This window comes from Strongylocentrotus purpuratus, unplaced genomic scaffold (genome assembly GCF_000002235.5).
Source record: "Strongylocentrotus purpuratus isolate Spur 01 unplaced genomic scaffold, Spur_5.0 spur5_scaffold_14, whole genome shotgun sequence".
Lineage (NCBI taxonomy): Eukaryota > Metazoa > Echinodermata > Echinoidea > Camarodonta > Strongylocentrotidae > Strongylocentrotus > Strongylocentrotus purpuratus.
In genome coordinates, this window is record NW_022145599.1 from 701,100 (window position 1) to 721,550 (window position 20,451).

Genomic DNA, 20,451 nt, shown 5'->3' on the forward strand with positions numbered 1-20,451 from the left:
CCTCCTCTCCGGCAATCATGTATGGACTAATCGCTCCCAAGTAACGACTGAATTAAGATGTAAACACATTGTGTTGCTAAGCAGTCATAGTCATGTCTGACTCTAAGCTGATAATAGTGTTCACCGTTGCTATAGCGATCCCAACTGTATTTCATGTGGGATGGATGCACTCGGTGTTATTGTTTTGAATATAGAAAGCTATATCGATAGATTACAGATAAGCAGCTTTATTCAAGTTAATGATCGCATGGTATGAGGTAGCTTTCATGCAGTGACATTAAATGATACAAAGTGAGCTGGGGAGACGGGCGAAATAAAATAAGAACAAACAAATTCTAAGTGACGGCGCCGATTATCGTTATGATTATGATTAGTAATGATTTTATAAATAGTTTAAAGCAGAAAATAATTCTGAAAAATTCGGAAAGTGGACTTAAATAATAATGAAGAAAATCAGAGCACATGTTTGCATCCAGAGGTTTATCAAAATTAATTAAAAAAATAACTTCTAAAATATTTGTAAATGTTATTGTACTTTTGCGCATAAATATGTTGGTCCCTCGTTGTTGAACAGAATTGTTCCAGCAGTTCCAGAGTTTAGCCAACTTCAGTTGGTCATAACATGGCGTATATTATTTTGTCTCGTGGTTGCCCAACAAAGCAGTATTCGCCATAGTGTGCCAGACTACAACCGAGTTGACCAAACTCTCCCACTCAACGGCTCTGAGAGACGAACTCCGTAGCACACTAGATTTTGAAAGAAAACTGACAGCCTTAAGCTACAGTCCCATATACGTCCCGGACCGTCCCGGACCATCCCGGACCCCATCCGGGGTGATCCGGGATTCGGTCCGTGTTGACACCGTGTTGGCACCGGGGTGGTCCTGGATGGTCCTGGATGGTCCTGGGCAGTCCGGGAGTCGACCCCGGATGTTTTTGACGGTCAAAAACTGCCGGGGTGGTCCGGGACGGTCCGGGACAATAGTTTGATCCGGGGTGATCCGTGTAGCCACCGTGCTGGGTCCGGGGTCATCCGTAGTGGCGCCGGGGCGGTCCGTGTTGATCCGTGGCAGTCCGGGAGTGAGTTATTGACCGCCCAGGACCATCCAGGACCATCCAGGACCATCCAGGACCACCCCGGTGCCAACACGGTGTCAACACGGACCGAATCCCGGATCACCCCGGATGGGGTCCGGGATGGTCCGGGACGGTCCGGGATGTATATGGGACTGTAGCTTTTAAAGCATCACACTTTTTTGAACAAAACATCCCGGACTATCCCGGATCACCCCAGACCATGGTCCGGGATGGTCCGGAGTGGTCCGTGCTCGTCCGTGCTGGTCCGGCTTTATATGGGACTGGGGCTTTACACACCCCATGGACCTATTACGGATGGACATTCAACGTGATTCTCTTTTTGATCCAATGATAGTCACCGCCTTCTGATTATGTGCATCTTAATGAGAACATTCAGCTGTTTTAACAATAACGACTGCGTAAGCATTTTCGGTCATTGACAAAGGAGCAGTTTCCCTCTTTTGGGATTTGTTTGGATGGTGTGCTCTGTAAGAGTGTGTCGTAAATAAAAACATCCCGAATGGGGAGCAGCAAAGTTGAAAAGCAGACGATTTTGGTGATATGAAATGTATTATTACTGATTTACACACTTTCGCACACACCCATGACCTTAAAACAAGTAGAAGGCCATGATCTTTATAAGCCCTGTGCGTTGTAACTCTGGAATATTATGAGGAAATTGGTGGAAACGGGATTTTAAATCACAACCAATCCAAATATAACGTCTATCTGGTAATATCAACACGTGTATCAAAATAAAACACAGAGTACACGGAACAACAATTTCCGACTATAAACCAGAACTGCACATCGATTTTCCATAATTTAAGCGAGTTATTATCTTCTGCGCATCTAGATTAACATGTGTAAAATCACTATCTTGATTCCGTACCGGCTTTTTGGCGGTGACCATCATGAGATCAACGTGAAGAAACATGAACGGAATGTTATTGAGACGACATTGACGGAGACAATCACAATGAATTCGTTAAGAATCCGTAATAGGTCCATGCTCACCCCAAGCATATTTTGCCCGTTTCCTTTGGAAATGATAATTTACTTACCAGAAATACAGGTTCAGGGATAAGCTGAGAGTACTTCTTACTGGTAGTGATTCCGCTTCTTAGACTCACACGACGAATACGATGTCTGGAGAGAGAGAGAGAGAGAGAGATAAGTTATTACGTAATTACTTTGAAAATACTTATTGTATAGGTTCACTGATTACAATCATATGAATTAGATGTTGACCACATTATCTCAATGAATGATCGTAATTATTTATTTGAATATCAACCCAACACAATTTACATTTTCATTGTCAGGTTTTTATTTTCATCAATGAAATTGAAATATATGTGCATTAATGAATACTAACCAATTTGCAAATAGATTTAATTGGTCGTAACCAATAATTGTCTACTCTAGACCACAGCTTCATGTGAGCAAGCCTACGAAACTATCAGCATCAGAGTTAAACTAGATAATAATAGATTGAAAGTAAACAGAAGCAAAAAAAAATCAAGTAACTTATAATAATATTACACATGAAGTGAATTGAAATAGATATTTTCATTCTTACAATACAAACACAATGAATATATAAAGTATTGAATATAGTCAATCAATTCGAAGTAGAAGTACATTAAAATAATTTCATGGACACAACTCACATAAGATCGTATGAGATATGATTATACCTATATGTTTATGCTAAATGTATTTCGATGTTTTTGGAATAGTAAACACTATATTGTACTTTGCACTTTGTTAATGATAATTTGCCAACACCCCTCGCATATTGAAATGCAAATAAACACTTTTCAAACATGTCAAGCACGTGCACTGTCTGTGCAATGTGGAAAAACCCGTGACTGGTTGAATACAAACAATCTGTATCTAATTTGTATGTTGAGAGATAGGTGAATATGTTATATCCTTTTTTTTTTTGGTCTTTTTTCAAAAATAGATTTAACTGAAACTGAAACCGAAATTAAATTAATAATTTTCTATCATATGTCAGTCTATAATTTTACTGATTTGCGACATGCGTTACCTTACTTTGCCTCAAATAATAGCTACAAATGTATGATAAAAGAAGAAAGAAACTACTGTTCAATTGGCAAGATAATACCTTCTGTATATAGGACACATTAATATACACTAACAGGCTATAGTTCGCCGAATATTAATTATACTTGCTTTGTTCAAAACGGTTTGCACTCAACTCGATTATAATGAGGCCTCGTTCAGTTATGACTCTTAACATTTCGGTATCTTCATAATAAAGAGCTCAATTGCCAGTAATTGACACGTTTACACACAAAAAATCCGGCTATTTTTTCCCCGCGATTTACCTCGTCATATCTAAACAAGCCTTTAATATCCCTTTATCAAGAAACCTCCTTATTTGTATTCTTTCCAATGTCAACTGATATAGATAGATACTACACATTTGCCACACGTTCATTAATCTTGTGTTTAATATCATGAATGCAAAGTCGATTGAAATCGAGAAGGGCTACATACATCATTGACACATTAAGCGAGATGACGCTTTCTCTCTCGTAGGAACATCGTCTGCTCTTAATTAATAGACAGTGATTGAATTTTAACCCGGTTTATTCATAGCTTCCGCAGAATGAATATTGTAACAAGGCCAGTCTAGAGAAGTGCATTCTGTTTATACATACTAGATCAGGGTAATAGGAGCGCTATCCGATAGAGGTTTGATATCTGCGTACATTAACCTCAAAAGAAACTGATTCTGATTGGCCTGTGACTCGGGGGTGAAGGGATTGCTCTCACAACATCGTGACAATAAAATAGAAGTAGGATATCAAGAATGCATTCGCATGAAGCAGGTGGAATATGAAGCAATAATGAAGGGGAAAAAAGCATACTGGAACAAGAAAAAATAATGAGAAAAGAATTTAGGTGGCTATGTTGGGAAGTAGTAAGTTGTAAAAGTAATAGAGATGAAAAAATGTATTTATTGAAGAATTGAACATGACAAATTAATGCATTGTAGTTGCTTACCAGGCTTATGATTCTTAGTTTTAATGGATATACTAAGCTAGACTACTTAGAGTATAATTAAGATTAATTAGGATTCCGAATGCATAGATTGGATAGTCATCTCGAGTGGATTAAATAAGATTTGTTTCAATCTAATTAGTGTTTGATCCATCTGTGGGCGGTATGGTAGAGTATTCTCATCCCTTGAGATACTGCGTGGTATATAGAGTAAATCCCACCGATTGTATTGCTCTCACGATTCACTCTATATATCTGTCCGAGTCACACAGCGATGTGGTGCCTTGCTTTGTCATGATGGGACATTTATTTCTCTCCTCAACGCTGATTATATTAAACCCAAACCACATCCATCTAGCAATTGTTTAGATTTACGGAGGCACATCAATTTTAAGCATTTCAAAGTTGTGCATCCATGAGTGGGCGTATACTGAGTAGATTTTTTTCTGTACAATGTTCTGCCTGCGGTGTGTGTTGGTGTGTCTGTGTGCATGTGAATGAATGAGGGTGGGTGTATGTTTGTTTTGATAAGTTTTACAATATTTGTTATAATAATTTGCTTGTATGATTACTTTTGTACAGGGCCCCATTCTCACAAGCTTTGCTTTTCTTGGGGTCCTTCCGATTTTGCTGTTAATTTGTTATGTATTTTATTTTGAATTTTAATGGAAAATAAATGAAATGAAATATATTATGACTCAGCAAGAAAGACAGAATTACACCTAATTTCTTCTCTAAGTGCTGTATTATCGAGATTCATGTTATTTCCTTCTTCTGTTATGCTGCGAGCTCAAGGATAAGTGAGTCATGTCGGATGAGCGAAATACCAGAGCGTTGTTTCTTTAAGAAATGCCGATGTGACTGGGTCCTTAAGCACGTGGTATCAGATGTGCATTAAAGATTCTATTCCCTTGTGCAATCTTAAATCCCAAACATAATGACAGACTTGTCGGTATGTGAAAGAAATATTTTCATTCCCATACGGCAGTGTCCCATATGTTATACAAGGCCGTTCAATCCAATGTATGTTAATTGAATGCATTTTGATCGAGGATGCAGCTGGGTACCATATTGCCTTCGCCTTTAGCAACCCACTCACATCCAATCAAATTGGATATTATTTTGTCAACAACAATATCCTCCTCATCAGTAAACCCTCCATTCACATTCCACGGATCTCAGTATCTCATCAATGACGTAACAAAGGTAAAGCGATTGGCGTATTTTTAAATCATTATCTGAACAATGGTTCGTTCGTCTACATAAGATGTTGACATGATTATCTGAACAATGGTTCGTTCGTCTACATAAGATGTTAACATGATTATCTGAACAATGGTTCGTTCGTCTACATAAGATGTTGACATGATTATCTGAACAATGGTTCGTTCGTCTACTTAAGATGTTAACATGATTATTCTTTTGTGAAACTGATACCAGATAAGACAACACTTTATTATCAAATAAGAGCTTTCACGAGGAGGAGGAAAGAACAGTATATATAATATATGCTAAACCAAGTGGCAAAATCAGGATGCAAATTGGGTACATTTTTTCAATCCCTCCTTACCATAACATTTTTGATTACCGATTTTTTTTTAAAACTCAAAATGCCCAACTGAACAACTCATAGATTTTTTGTGTACATACCCGCATCGCTAGATTTCCAGAGTATGGTCAATGATAGTTCAGCGATATAAACAGTACCTGATGCAACACATACATAATATGCATTTTATGCTTTTGTTATCATTATCATTAATTAAAATCATATACAAACCAGATGTACCACGTTTCTTTGAGATGAGGATCTCATATTTAGCAAAGTATTTTGATTCTAATAACGGGGAACTATTTTGAGGCCACTAATGAGAGTTCTAATCAAAAGTAATTGTGAAAAAAATCAGAGGTTGAAAATGAATTACTGCAATACCGAATGAATTATAATGAAGGAAAGGAGAAAATGTCTGCGTGTCTTTGCACGTTGAGATCCTAGGTAGATATAAAACTGTTAAATCAGTAGATAAGCTTATTTCGGCGCATATCGGCAAATAAATTATTCTTGACAGCAGTGACTAGCTATTTTAATGCCATTCTTTAAAGGAGAAATAATCCCAAAGAATAAATTTAGTTGTTCAGAGAGATTTATAGCATTCTTGCCCATCAATCTGACTCCAAGATTCTCCACCAAAGTGAACGATAAAGGCATAAAGCAAGAATAAAGTACAGATTCTGAGCAAGACATGGGCATCGCCATTTTCTTGATTGCATGACGTACTATGCGGAGTCGTTTATCAACTAAATGAATCCAAATTTATGGATGATTCCTTCCTATGTGTTTGTGGCGTCGAAGCAATAATGCACCTGATATTATCATTTGTACTACAATTGCCAGAACACAAATTGAATAAAAAGTTGAAGGAGTGAAGGTTTCACATGAATGAAATAGATTTTTATCTGCTATATTTTAGTATTTTTAAATAAATGAGTTACATTAGATTGTTACCGTATGTATATATTTTCACAAATTTGTATATAAAATGTATAAAAGTTACAGTTGCATTTCGATATCATTCTTTAAGAATCATGAATATCTTTTGAACATTCCCATGTTGTTCATGAAATGTAGTTCATGTAAATTGTTTTCCATTTGATTTTAACTTTCAACAAGAATCATAAAATACTCTCCACGTTCCAACAGCCAACTAGAACTATTCCTCTTTTACGTTCTGTCTTCTTTATTTAATTTGGTTCTCTGACCGTTTTCTCTTTCTGATCAATGTACGGACGACCAGAATAATGTCCTTGTTAAAAGTCATTCCCTGGCTTGTAGGACTAAGTGATCATCTCCTTGTATTAGATATGGTTTATCAAATCAAACGACATTGAACAAAGCAATTACAACTCCTACACTGACCTAAGAATTAACATGTAGGTCTACAAATACACTTCATTCGAGTTGTCCTGAGAGATTTAAAAGAGGTTCAAGAACCTTCTGTTTATCGAAGCATGTAACAATCAATCGATAGCTCTACGTCTTATCCAAGTGAATAGAATAGTTTCTCAGTTGACTAATCCCTTTCAAGCAGTGATTTGGCCAGGTGTCTTGACACCCGCAGTTTACTTCGTACTTCATCCAATGACGTAGGCTAGCTCAATTAAAAACACTTGCTTTTCGTATTCTCTTCGACAAAAAAAAGGTTCTTAAAAAGGGCATTTAATTATTTGTGAAGCTTATATAACTACCTACGGAATGAGGTGGGAGTAATTGCTACGGCATTGAGACATAACTGTAATCTTTCAAATTGTTATATTGAAGCTGAAGGACATAGTTTCAAAGAGCATCAGAGCTTCCATCTATCTAAATATTTCAAAACTGAAAGCAATACATAAAATATAAAGATTTTCCTAGTTTCCTTTATGCATTTGTATTTCTAAGAAATAACAGAAGTAAAATGATGTGGTTTATCAGATCATCCTTTACAAACGTAGATAAATGAAAATCTCTTTTAATTCAATTTGCGTCAAGAAACTGTCAAAATTAGTAATAAGATTCTGTAATCATGAACATTTTACGTCATTTTTCTAATGATTAATTTCTTATTGTTGAAAGTAAGATTAATAAAAAATTCCCTCTCTAATTCTTGTTTTGAATGTAAAAGTTACCGATTACTGACCTTTTCAAATGATCAAGGAAAGAAAGTGAAACTGACCGTAGGCGGACGATGGTCATCTTCGATTCAATTTGTCACTACCAAAATAACATTTGAATTCCCCTCAGTAATAAATGGTGAGTTTTACGAAACACGGAAGCGATCGTTTGAAATTGCGAACACGCTTTATTTGCCTCCATATTTAACTGAATAATAAAGCGACTAAAGGTCTGACAGAACGGCCTCGTCTGAAATTACATCCCGACGGAGCAAAAACAATTTTGAGCAGTCTATAAGCAAAACAATATTATTTGTGATTTCCTAAGACTCTGACGCAAATAAGGGGTGGAATAGCAGGTCGAATTGCGTGGGTAGGCAGGCAGCGGATATCCGAATAGATCTACCATTCATTTTATTTACATGGGGGTGATGGATAGTGTCTCTAAAAGGGTCGTTGTTTGGGGTCTATCATCATTTCATGAAAAAATAGCTCTCCCCTTTTCTGAATTCCAATCTTCTCAATGAGAAAACAGCCCACTGGCTTCTGTATGAAACGGCATGCAAAGTGCTTTGTTAGTAATTAGTTCCATGCATGTAGTAGTATATAAGAAAAACTAACATTGTCATTATGATCAATGCCATTTAATATTCATGAGAGGGAATTAAGTGAGTTAAATGAAAAGGCAGTAATGTAAAAACAGAAGTTTTTTTTTTTTAAACGGGGAGAAATGAATAAAAGGGAATACATATTAGTAATAAACGCGGCAAGAAACAAAGATTTTATGGATAGATGATTGTGAGTGAAAGGAAAAGAACAAAGGTAACTGGGAAACAGACAGCAGAGATTGCTTTATGAGTTCCCTTCTCTTTCCCAAATCCAAATAGTAATGATTTAAACACACAGTATTACTAAATATTTGCTAAATAATCCTTTAAAAGCTCCTTATGCTAATTAATAAACATGCTTAAAATGCCATAAAAGCAATAATCGGTTTTCCCCATAATGATACAGTGAAGAAAAGGAATATAACGATGAACATTTCTTTTATTTAATACTCGAGAGATTCTTCTCATAGATGAAATGTCAAGCTCACTGAGAGGTAAACCTCTCCTCTGGGAAACGACCTATTGATAGTTCAGAAAGAGGTTTTATGATAATCAATAGACACTTACCAGAGTTAAGAAAATAATAACATGGATTTGTTTGCTAAAAGGTTAACCTACGGGCCTAATTCACATGAGCTTTGGTAGCATGGATATAATGAAAGAAAGCATATCAAGGATATAAAATAATGGAACCATTGAACAGTGGCAGACTTGGACTACAATTTCGATTGCAGAATTTCACGGCGATCGGCCTACAGGTGAAAGGAAATGTTGTTGTAAAGATGCCTGCCATCATGATGTACACGGTCTGGTTTTTGTTTTATTTTTGTCCCCCCCCCCCCCCCCTCCTCCTCTATTTAGGCTTTTTTTTTTTTTTTTTTTTTTTAATTACCTTCTCAAACAACAAAATAATATTGTATTATAATTTATTACTGTTTTGGTGGCAGCACCAATAAAGCCTTTGGCTTTCCTAGCTGTCTCCACATTCATAAATATTTTTGTCGTTGTACTGTATTGTAAATGTTTCTTTTTAACTTGTAAGCTATGTTTTGTATTTTATATGTTTGTTATGATGTTTTTATGATGAATGAAATAAAGTTCAATTCAATTCAATTCAATGACTTGGGTTTCATTTTTGCTAGACGGTTTCTCAGCATTTGCTGAGATAAACCAAAATTTTCCTTTTCGGACATATACATTTGTGAATGCTGTAAAATAAAAAGGGGTATTATTCTAACCGTTTTGTGCACAAGACTCATCGGAATAGCTTGATAAAAGGTTGATGTTTACTGTTCTATTTTCGTCCGGATAACTTTTGTCCATACATTTTCCTCGATTGTTTGGGTTAATCAACTCTCAGAACACATATAAAATTCCGTCAAATCAGGGTTGTGTGGAAACCCCCACATACTGGATGTCCACTACACAAGTCCGCCCCTCCCAAGACGGTATGGGTGGACAGAACACGGATGCGGTTAACTTCATCGTATCTCCAGTACAGTGAACCTCATACTTACCCTATTTCAAGCATATCAATACTTTAGAATAATCCCAGACGAGTTCAAAAATAGAAATATTGTATCCGTCTTGTATAAAACAACTATTTGTGGTATAATAACATGGTCTTTAACATTTACCAAAGAAGGAAATTAATTTCTACGGAAATCTACCCCCAAAATAGGTCTTTACATTATGTAGCTCTATAATTGTTTCCACATCGTCTCAGGGTTAACGGTTGCTTACGTCAGTAGTCATGTCATTGTTCGGGATTTGTATGGGTACATTCTATTTCAATAAATCTACACTGACATATGGAAAAATATTGACGTGCAACAAAGAGACCTGTTTGCAATCGCTTGTGATGTTTGTCTGAAAAAGAAACGAGAGAGGATTCAAAACGACTGAAATGGCACGCGTGTTCTATTTTCTATTTTTTTTTCACAGTAATTGATATGGGTGTCACACATATAAATTGGGAAAATATTGTATGCAGACCAGCAGAAGGTCTAATTCCAAATATGATTCTAGATCAAAGAGGTTCAACAAACATAGCATAAAATCTATGAAATATGACATTATGTTTATGGAAAGAAAGGCTACAGCGTTTTGAAAACTCCTATAGGCTGTTAATCACTAACCTAGAATGTAGCATAATAATCTTATCACAAGCGTATTATTATTATTATTATTTAGGTTTAGACAAATTCAATGTTAATTTTGTTCGTCATTGAATGTTTACTATTCAGCATAAAACATGAACAATTTTCAAATACGAAACATACTTGAACAGCACTATTGTAATTTATTTATTCATAATGCGTTAAGTACCATTCTTCCTTTGAATATACATTGAATCATTAAATTATTCTGAACGAGATATGGACTGCATATTGCTGAGGTATTTCCGATCTATTTATATAATAATATATTGAGGCTAGTGCTAGGCGAGGAAATTGAAATACTCGCACATGAAAGAAGGTTGCCTTCTAGCGTTTGCTCTCTAATCATCTTGTATTTGCCAGTGGCGTCCATTTTTCCGAGAAGGAACCTTAGCTGACGATAAGCAAGAGTTTATAGAAGCCTCACATCGATTTTTGTCGCCTATCAATATCTTTTTGACGCATGTATGCGTATTAGATAACTCAAGTGCTCCAAAATGGTGTCCGCATACCCCAGTTCCATATACACTGAGTGTGTGCGTTCGTCACGCGTGTGTGTGTGGTGTGCGCGAGTGTGTGCGTGTGTGTATGAGGAGTGGATATGATGGATGGTTGGTGGTATAGGTAGGGATCTATCAGAGTCAGTTCTAGCCTTCAATGTTTGGCGGTATAAAGAAAAGGTCAACAGCTGCCCCCGGTAGAAACCCGATCATTAGATTAACCGGTCGAGAATGCACACCGACATATCACTCATGGTTTTTGCCCACCAAAATGTAGAATTTTTGAGAATTCGATAACGGATCAACTCTCACAAGTTACCTCATTGAGGGATCGAAGTGTAAGATATAAAATACCATTTTTTTTTTAGTTCGATTGGACAGTGCCAAAGTCAAAGCGAAAGACTTGCCGATATGCAACTTTTCAAAAGCATGTGTTCAAACAGGGTTTTCATGTGGATCCAATTTTTACATTGACACAATGCACAGTTAGTAGCCAACCAAACGACATAAACTGTATGACATGTAACACTACCAGCTTTATTCTATAATAATAATGTTGTTCTTTTTTAAAGCTTACAATGACGATTTCAAATCTAAAGTTCGTGAAATTTGCGGTCATCTTACTCCGATAATGTAACTTGTAAAAATTGAAATAGAAATGTAGAGATGTGTATACCCTAGCCTCACCTTCTGGCTTCAAATGGCAATATGAAACCAAGCTCATTGACTCGGCAAAAGACAAATGGAAAGATAGAAAGAGAAGACAGAGAGTGAGAGAGAGAGGTAGGGGGCAAGAAGTCGACTTTGATTGCATTTTATACCTGTCGGTTGCTATACTATGGAACTTGACATAGAAATATCAGTTCATTGCATGATTTTGTTAGCCCACATTTCTCCCCGGTAGCCTACTGCATGGTACCTGGAGGAAGAAGACTTCATACGTGACTCACCTCCAAAGGTTTGTATTATATCACCCACGTAAGGTTAAATAAGACTATTACATATATTGCCATGGGTCGTAATACAATCACCAAGACGACCAATCATTGGGCACTAATTCAGCACGTCTTGCCTCGTAATTACCCCCATGCCTATTGCAAGGTGAAAATAAAGCGCCATTTTGAAGGCTATAGCACGTGGAGCTCAAATTATCCAACACATTTTGAGTCAAATTGCTCTACAAGAACACTGCATTCTCTGACAAACATTTTGATACAATACAACTATTCCCATTACCTGGCAAACCATAATTGTCGATCAGTTTCCATGCCAACACGATGTGTTATGTTTTGGGTAGGAACGAAAAATAATTAAACTACACAATAACGCAAAACTACCATTAAGTTGTAAACCACTGGAGATCGAAAGTATTGGAAAAACTTGATCGCTAAGGCCCGAATTCACAAAGCAAGGTTTGAGCTCAGACCAAGGTTTGAGCTCAAACCTTCTTTTGTTTCGCCAAACCTCCTTTTTTTCTTTACAAACCAGGTTTGTAAAAAACGCGTAAAACGCGTCATATGACGTACAAAAACCAAGGTTTGTCGACAAACCTCCTTTGTGAATTCGGGCCTAAGAGTCTGGAACAAACGAGGGACGTGCGAGCAAACAAGCAATTACATAGAGCTCAAAAATGTTAGTCGAAAATCGGGCAACCATGCTCTGTGCTTAGGCACTGTTAAGCAAGAACATATGATGCAAGGGGTAGATAATGTCCCAAATCTTCAAAATTAAGTCATTTTTTAGTCAATGAAACCATCCAAAGGATTCAATGTGAGCTAGGCATCATAGGCAAATCATTACATCGCCCTACATTCAGTATTCAATATTCATGTTATCTCCCCCCACACTTAATTCTCCCCCCACACTTAATTCTCCGAATTCCTGCAAGACCCCAACGAAATTTTAAAAAGCTTTCACGAAAAACTTGATTGAACCTGTATGGAGATAAATAATTATTTGGGTCAATGCAATCCCCGAGAAACCGGAATAGTATTTACAAAGATACCAATGTTTGATTATTCTGAGAGCTCTACAACGATTTTAATACTAACAGCTCTCTTTTAAAAAAGCCGCTAAGATGAATCTAATTCACAAAAACTAATGGAAGATATGCAGCCATAAATATATACTACATCAACTCCTATGGGAGGGACTGAAGAATATCGTGATATCACTGAGGTACAGCATCAATCGGAGTGGTTCTTATCATCTGTGTCATCATGAAAGAACAGTAAAAAGAACATTATATTCATTCTCAACATTCTGGAATATTAACTGCGTGTAGCTAATTAAAGCACATAGCAATTGAACTTAAAGAAAATAATGTCCCTTTTGCAGCCAACATCAAATTTTGTAGAACTTTACAGGAATTATGAATATGTCATGTATGTCCTATCTTAGACAGAAGTAACCGTCTGGTAAGGGTCAGCTATCAACGAGTGTGTCTAGTCTGAGCAGCATATTAAAAGAGACATTTGAAAATGAAGGATGGGGGGGGGGGGGGAGAGAAAACTCAAACGGAAACAAGTTCGGATTTGCAATGATTTATTTGAATCGTGTTCTTGATAGAGAATTCTCCACAATAAAACTGTTTGACCGGACCCCTATATATATTTTTGCTTGCCCACTTCCAACTTCCAAAGTGATTTGAAGAAAACGGATTTTGCATTTCATCTAAACATCATCGATGTGAATCGAGAATAGCAAATCTATCACCAAAATAGACATTATATATTGGGAGGGGGTGTTGATCTACATTTCAAAATGCTCATATTTAACAAAATGATACCCACGTTTTCGCATCTTTTTTTTTCACTGAAAAATATCTTCAGCCCACTTACTATCTCGCCCTCCTCGTCAAAATTACACTTCTTTCGAAATAAAGCCCCTTGTCAAGTGGAAAGTAAACTGTGGATCATCCCGTCATGATGATAACTGAAAACTAATCCCCTATGAATATACAATGCACTGTGGTATGACGTGCGAACAGGTCAAACCAATGCTTTCTCGATAGCACGTGGGCAGTGGATTGATAGCAGTGGGCTAGGAGCAAAGGAAATGGCGTAGTAATTATTTTCCTCCTTCGGCCTAATGACGACAGCCCAAGAAGGGGTGGATAGTGGACTCAACTCCATTGGGAATAGTTAAACGGTAGATGTTATTGAATGCTTTCATAGATAGCCTTGAGTAATAAATAGTGATTTGGTGGCATTTTCAGTAAAATTCCTAACTTAAGCGAGGTTTTATTACATTCTGTTGATAAAAATTCTTTAAAACAGGCGGACCAGACTTTAAAATTGTTTCGATGAGTCAATGAATTGATAATTACTTGCAATTCAGAAAATAATTGTACTGCCAATAATGACTGATCTCATCACTACTTAAAGCACATCCAGTGATCAAACATAAACTGAGCCACTCTAAACTTTGATTAAATGCTTATCGTGATAATGATCCTCGCAATTAAGGACCCCACTCCATCACCTTTGTGTATGGTTTGATCATGAGTGGGCAGCTAACGACCGAGATGGGACAATCATTTACAAAACTCTTGCTTTGCCTCCGCCATGGCGACAGACTTATTTAACGTGTGGGAACGTCAAAACGTACTTCATCCGATAAACGAATCCTGTGAAAATGCAATGTATCAATAATTTCCGCTGCATAGTTTTATCAATATTATCTTAAAGCCAATTCTGTTACCGGACACTCAATAAGAGGGTTTTCCTTTTCATCATCATAGGAATCATGCTACATGCATACATAGCGAAGAGGTTAATATACTAGTCAGTAGTAAGACTTGATTTCTATCTTTTCAAGATTAGAACTTGGTCCCTTTTAGCATCCATGTCTCTTTATTTCCTGCGTTTCAATCTGTTATGGACTAAGTAAACAGTCTTGGGTGACGTTTGAGCGCAGTGAAGGAAGTACGATTTTTTTTTGGACAAAATTTGCCTTTGTATATCTTTACCATTGGTACAAAAGACTTAAACAAAAAACATCTAACTTTTTTTTCGTCATACACTGGATGAGCACATGATCACGAACACTCATAAGTTTTGAAAAGACTATTTGACATTTTAAATAGCTTTCATCAAATAGACAATTTTCAGAATGAGTCCATTTTATGTTTAAAGAATATAGATTTTACACGAACTGTTTTTATCAACAGATTAATAATCGTTTTGTTTGATACAATAAAGGAACCATCACGTGATGAAAACCTCATTAGATTTGTCGGGAAGTGGTCGCACGCAGTCGATGGTGGTTGACATTTGAAAAGAGAGTCAATTATTTCCATCCTTAATGATAGGCGTAAACTAAACTCCTAGCTAATATTGAAATGAATTAAATATACTTTAATTGAACTTCACCATCTCGTGTTGTTTAATCCACATCGACCAGAGGCACTCAAATTACCATTCAAGCAAAAAATTAAAAAATTAAACTTTATTTATTGAAAGGCGGAGGCGTTAATCTATCAGGGAAACTGCTTGTACGATAAGAGAAGCTGGGGGCGAAATGGAAGGATTTCAAGGATAAAAGTTTCAAACTTGTTTTAAAGAAACTAACCAAACTCTAAGCCACCATAATAAAACAATATCATAAGTGGAGAAGTAAGAACATATGTTCATTTCCTGTTCTCTTTTTTCTTGTCACCCCATTCTCTCTTTTCCGATTTTTCTTCTTCTCCTCCTCTTTTATATTCCTCCCCTCCCCCTTCATATTCTCCTTTCTCCTCCCCCTTCTTCCGCTTCTAGTCCTTTTTCGATGTTATCATGTTTTCCTTCTCATACTACACCATTCTCTTCTTTCTACGAACGACTTTTTTCCGAATCGTACAAAAGGGGGAATAAATACGCGGAGATTATTTTGGAGAAGCAAACCAAGTCGATCGTCATGGCAAGGAAACCGTTGTTATTGCATAGAGGTTGAATGGTATTGATGCGTTTGAAAGGAACCATGACCTTAACAACACATACCTAAACTTGGCTCATAGATCCGATTACGTCACACTTCACATCTTGCGTGAAGTTTACTTGTCCCAGATTTGTGACGTCATAATGGTAGGCTTACAGGGCTTATGACGTAGGTGTTTGATACTAGCTCATAGTCTTCCATCCATGGTGTCTCAAATGCTTGATGCTCATAGAGATCCTTCTCATCAAAATACTAACGTTCTCCATGTATATCCTTTTCCTCTCTTACTCCTTCTCTCTCTCTCTCTCTCTCTCTCTCTCTCCCCCCTCTCTCTCTCTCTCCCCCCTCTCTCTCTCTCTCTCTCTCTTTCTCACTTTACATCACTTCAATGCCCTCTTCTCCCCTCTCTATCTTTCTTTATCTCTCTCCTTATCTCTCTTTCTATCTCTCCCTGCATCTCATTATCTTCCCATTATTGTACTTCTCTCCCATCATTGTATTTCTTGTTGTGTGTAGATTGTCTACTATAGAGGGCAATCACTTCCGGAAAATGGCACATTTCTAATTCGTCTTCCGAGATCATAATAGTTAACCAACATATTAGTGTCTTTATTAAAATTAAATGATTCTATCCAATCAAATCTACCCTTTGAAATGACGCGGCTTCGATTTTCTGATTTTGTTTGATTCGTACTTCATTTTGTTAGATCAATCACTAGAATAATTGTTTACAAAATCAGTCAACCTACAGCCATGCCGACAATTTCATCCTAATTCCTTTAGGCCTACTTCAGGCATTTCCCCCTTTACATTTAACTAACACTTGAAAAACGAGCTGGTTGCATGACATTAATCTTCCCGAACAAGTATTGGATTAAAAATAATAATTGCTCGATCAACAAAATGAAATAGTTGAAACATTATCAGATCGGTAGAGTGGGCATATCCCGCGGTGGTTGATGTTGATTGATTCATTTCATGAGAGGCATCAATATTAAGAGCATTCATACGAAGAGGACTGAAAATCAATTTCCTTCCGAGTAATGCGTCGAGGAAGTGGTCTTAAACTATTACAGTCCATAGAGTACAATTCATCTTCTAGCATGACCTATATTGGTATGCTAGTGTAGGAATTATTATTCCCGGCAGCGAAGTCTATCATATAGAGCACTCTTTAATGAATCGGCTGCCGGGCCTGTCGGGCCAGTCTTGAATGGTAATAAGAATCACACTCTCACGTCATCTCCAGCTGTTAGATAAACACGTCCATATTGCATAGGGGTTACAAAATATACAGTACACAATATGGTCAGATTTTCTTTTATAAGAATATACATGTATACTTTAATTTAATTTGCCTTACATGCATTACTGCATCACATAAACATTTTTTACAATATATTTGTTTGATTTATGCATATCAAGAGTATGATAGTGAACCACGTAAGTATGAACATTAATCAGGAGATCTATACTTCTTTTGCCTCTCACTCTCCCCCCCCCCTCCTCTCTCTCTCTCTCTCTCTCTCTCTCTCTGTTTACAAGATATTATTTGATGTATGCATATCAAGATTATGGTAGTAAACCGCGTATGATTTTATTCAGGAGATCTCTTTTTTCCTCTCTCTCTCTCTCTCCCTCTCTCTCTCCCTCTTTCCTTATCTCTGTTCCTAACTTACTTTCTCCTATTTCTGATTATGTCATATAATTTATTGATATCATATCAATACATGTACATAGATACACGCTCTTCGTGTTTCTTTCTCTCTCTCACGAATGATAGCCCTGTAATACACACACAAAAAGGCGCGCACTCACACATTATTTTGATATAACATGTGTAATATTAATCAAATGAAAAGGAAGAAATATAAATAGAATACATACTTCTCGAGCTCCTGTTCAAATGCCCAGATAAGCTGCTTATCAAGAATGTTGGTTTCTGGTTCCCACGTATTGAATCTGAAACGAGAAAAAAGAAAATCAATAAACGGAAAGTAAACAGTCTGTACAACGCCAGGTAAATAGTCTTTATTTGTTCAAATAACCATTATCTTTAATGCACTCAACATGCTGTTGTAACTAGTAAGTACAACATTGTACTTGTGCACAATGTACATGAAGTTGAATGGATGTGTTTAAAATATGTTATAAATGGCGACAGAAAGGAAAACGTTATTGCAGTGTAAGAAGGAATAATTTTCGGATTAAATCTGTTCAAAGTTTAGATGTACTATGAAAAGTGGAAACTTTTTATCCTGACTTTCCCTTAAGGGAATTTCTTACAACTTGTACATGTGACTTTTCTTGTTTTAATTCTGGAAAAGATTCAAGTTGATGAGGAGGAAGGGTATACATCTATTCAAATGGAATGTTAATCAACGGTTCAATTGGAGGGAGAATATAAGAAGATACGAGATTATCAAAATTTAACATTATTTTGCATCAGTGAAAAGTGTTATTTATAAATGAAATATCTACGACCATATCTGCCATTTCTATTTCTGAAACATTGTATAACTAATACTTCCATTGAGATTCAATTTATTTGACATCATCAACTCCTAGGCATTACTACAGTCTTCTTCAAAAATAGTTTCATTTAATTCAAGAGAATTATCATAGGGCTCCTTCTGGGGCTGACACAACGTAATTAACATGATTGTATCTTACTCCTCCGCGATAAGAGGTGCTTAAAGACAATTTAGTTTGATGAAATACAGTCATATCGACGGAGATTATTAATATAAATAGAGAACCTAAAAAGAAATAAATATTGGTTTTTACGAGGATGTAGTGGGGTAAAATTGTACTTGATTATGCTGCACAGGTTGATTGTATTTGTTTCATGAGGGGAATATAGCTTTGTCATAAATAAATGAATGAATGAAAATTAGATCTTGATCGTGCTTCTTAACGTCTTCTCTACTTTTCAAGGAAAGACAGTAGAATAAATGTGTATTGTCTCGTAACATCACCAATCAGATGAAACCCTTCATGCAGTGAAATTGTCTTGTCATTATCATACCCAAATCACACCGGCAGACCGACTCTAAACCGACTCAACAATGGTAGATTCTTGGCCATTGTATAATGTATTATAATTTGTTTGTTTGGTCTGTTGTCGGTCCGAGTGTTCTCGGTCTATTGTTGATTAATTATTATTTTCTATCAACTTAGATGACTTGATCACTTACTTGCTTTGCCATCCGTGCCATTTTACGAAGTACTCGTAGCGCCCCTAAAAGACAAGGAAAAGAAGAGAATTAGATTACAATTACGTTCTCTCTACCTTTAATATTTCTTCCTATTTTGTTATTCTCCTTCGTCTCCTTCTTCTGTTTTTCTTTACAATGTATTTACTGGACTCGTGGTTAAACTTTTTATTATATAATACATTTATAATGTCGAATTATTTTCTGCCAAATCGTATGGACAATTATTCCATAAACCTTGTTTTACAACCTGTGATAACCATCCCCTTCTTATTCGAAATTTTTAACTGTCATTTTAAATCATACGCGTGTATACATGTTGTAATAGCTGTTTAAAATCATCACGTAAGGTTTCTGTATGAATTCGTAAAATACAAGTAATAGTTTAATGGCGTTCATTCAGTATTGAATATATACGCCATATTTCAGTTATCAGTTATTATCAGTTATACATAAGAAAACTGAGAATAAAGATTTGTAATGACATAAAATACAATTTAAAATGTTCATCTGAACAGGTTACGCATGAGAGATAACGACATCCTATATAAGTATTTTTTTTTACAGTTGAGATTGTGTTTTTAATGTATTAGATGTAACAATAACGTCAGAGTCGAACTAATTCGACGGATGTAACACAATAAACTACGACCTATAACACAGCTAACAATAACTTCAGTCGATTTATCCTGGCATGTTTGATTACCCTTCTCTTTCCTCCCCTTGTCGTTATCCTTTCTCATCACATATTAGCCTGCGGAAAACAGAGGCGCGAGCAGGCCGGTTGAAATGTTATGCATCATCATCATGTCTACTAGCCTTACCAATTAATCAGTATATCTTAATCCATCATGTTCACTTAGCTCCCCATCAATAGTGATTATGGTTCCCAATTTCACCAACCATTCTACATCTAATTGGGTTCTTGACATCGGAGCTCATAATTCATCGCTCGCAATATTCGTAACACAGGTGCATGTCTTGTGACAGCGCAGATCCTACGGTCATTCTCATCTAGAACGTTCTTCTGTACTGTACACCCTGATGTAGTTCAGATGGATATACCTATGGGGCATCCAATGGGGTCTATAACATGCATAACAAGACACGCGCAGTAGACAACATTGGCATGTAGCTACCGAGGGAATCTCATAGCTTGATAGTATTACAAGGTTGTATTATTCTCCTTTTTTTCCCCAAAAAATTTACACATTTCTCAAACAAATCAGGTAAATGCAAAAAGATATCGAAATAAATGATTTTAAAAGGGGATAGGCAAGCGTAG

At 36.5% G+C, this 20,451-nt stretch overlaps 1 protein-coding gene across 1 annotated transcript in view; it reads right to left on the reverse strand.

The window, feature by feature from the left end:
• The window catches only part of LOC100892218 (polycomb group protein Pc), a 33,949-nt gene that overhangs the window by 7,396 nt on the left and 6,102 nt on the right, over positions 1 to 20,451 (reverse strand). Inside the window, exons 2-4 of the mRNA XM_011675148.2 lie at positions 19,149 to 19,192; positions 17,839 to 17,913; positions 2,142 to 2,226 (exon numbers count right to left, since the gene is read on the reverse strand). Coding sequence (XP_011673450.2) covers positions 2,142 to 2,226; positions 17,839 to 17,913; positions 19,149 to 19,192 — 204 coding nt within the window. The remainder of the gene's footprint in view (positions 1 to 2,141; positions 2,227 to 17,838; positions 17,914 to 19,148; positions 19,193 to 20,451) is intronic.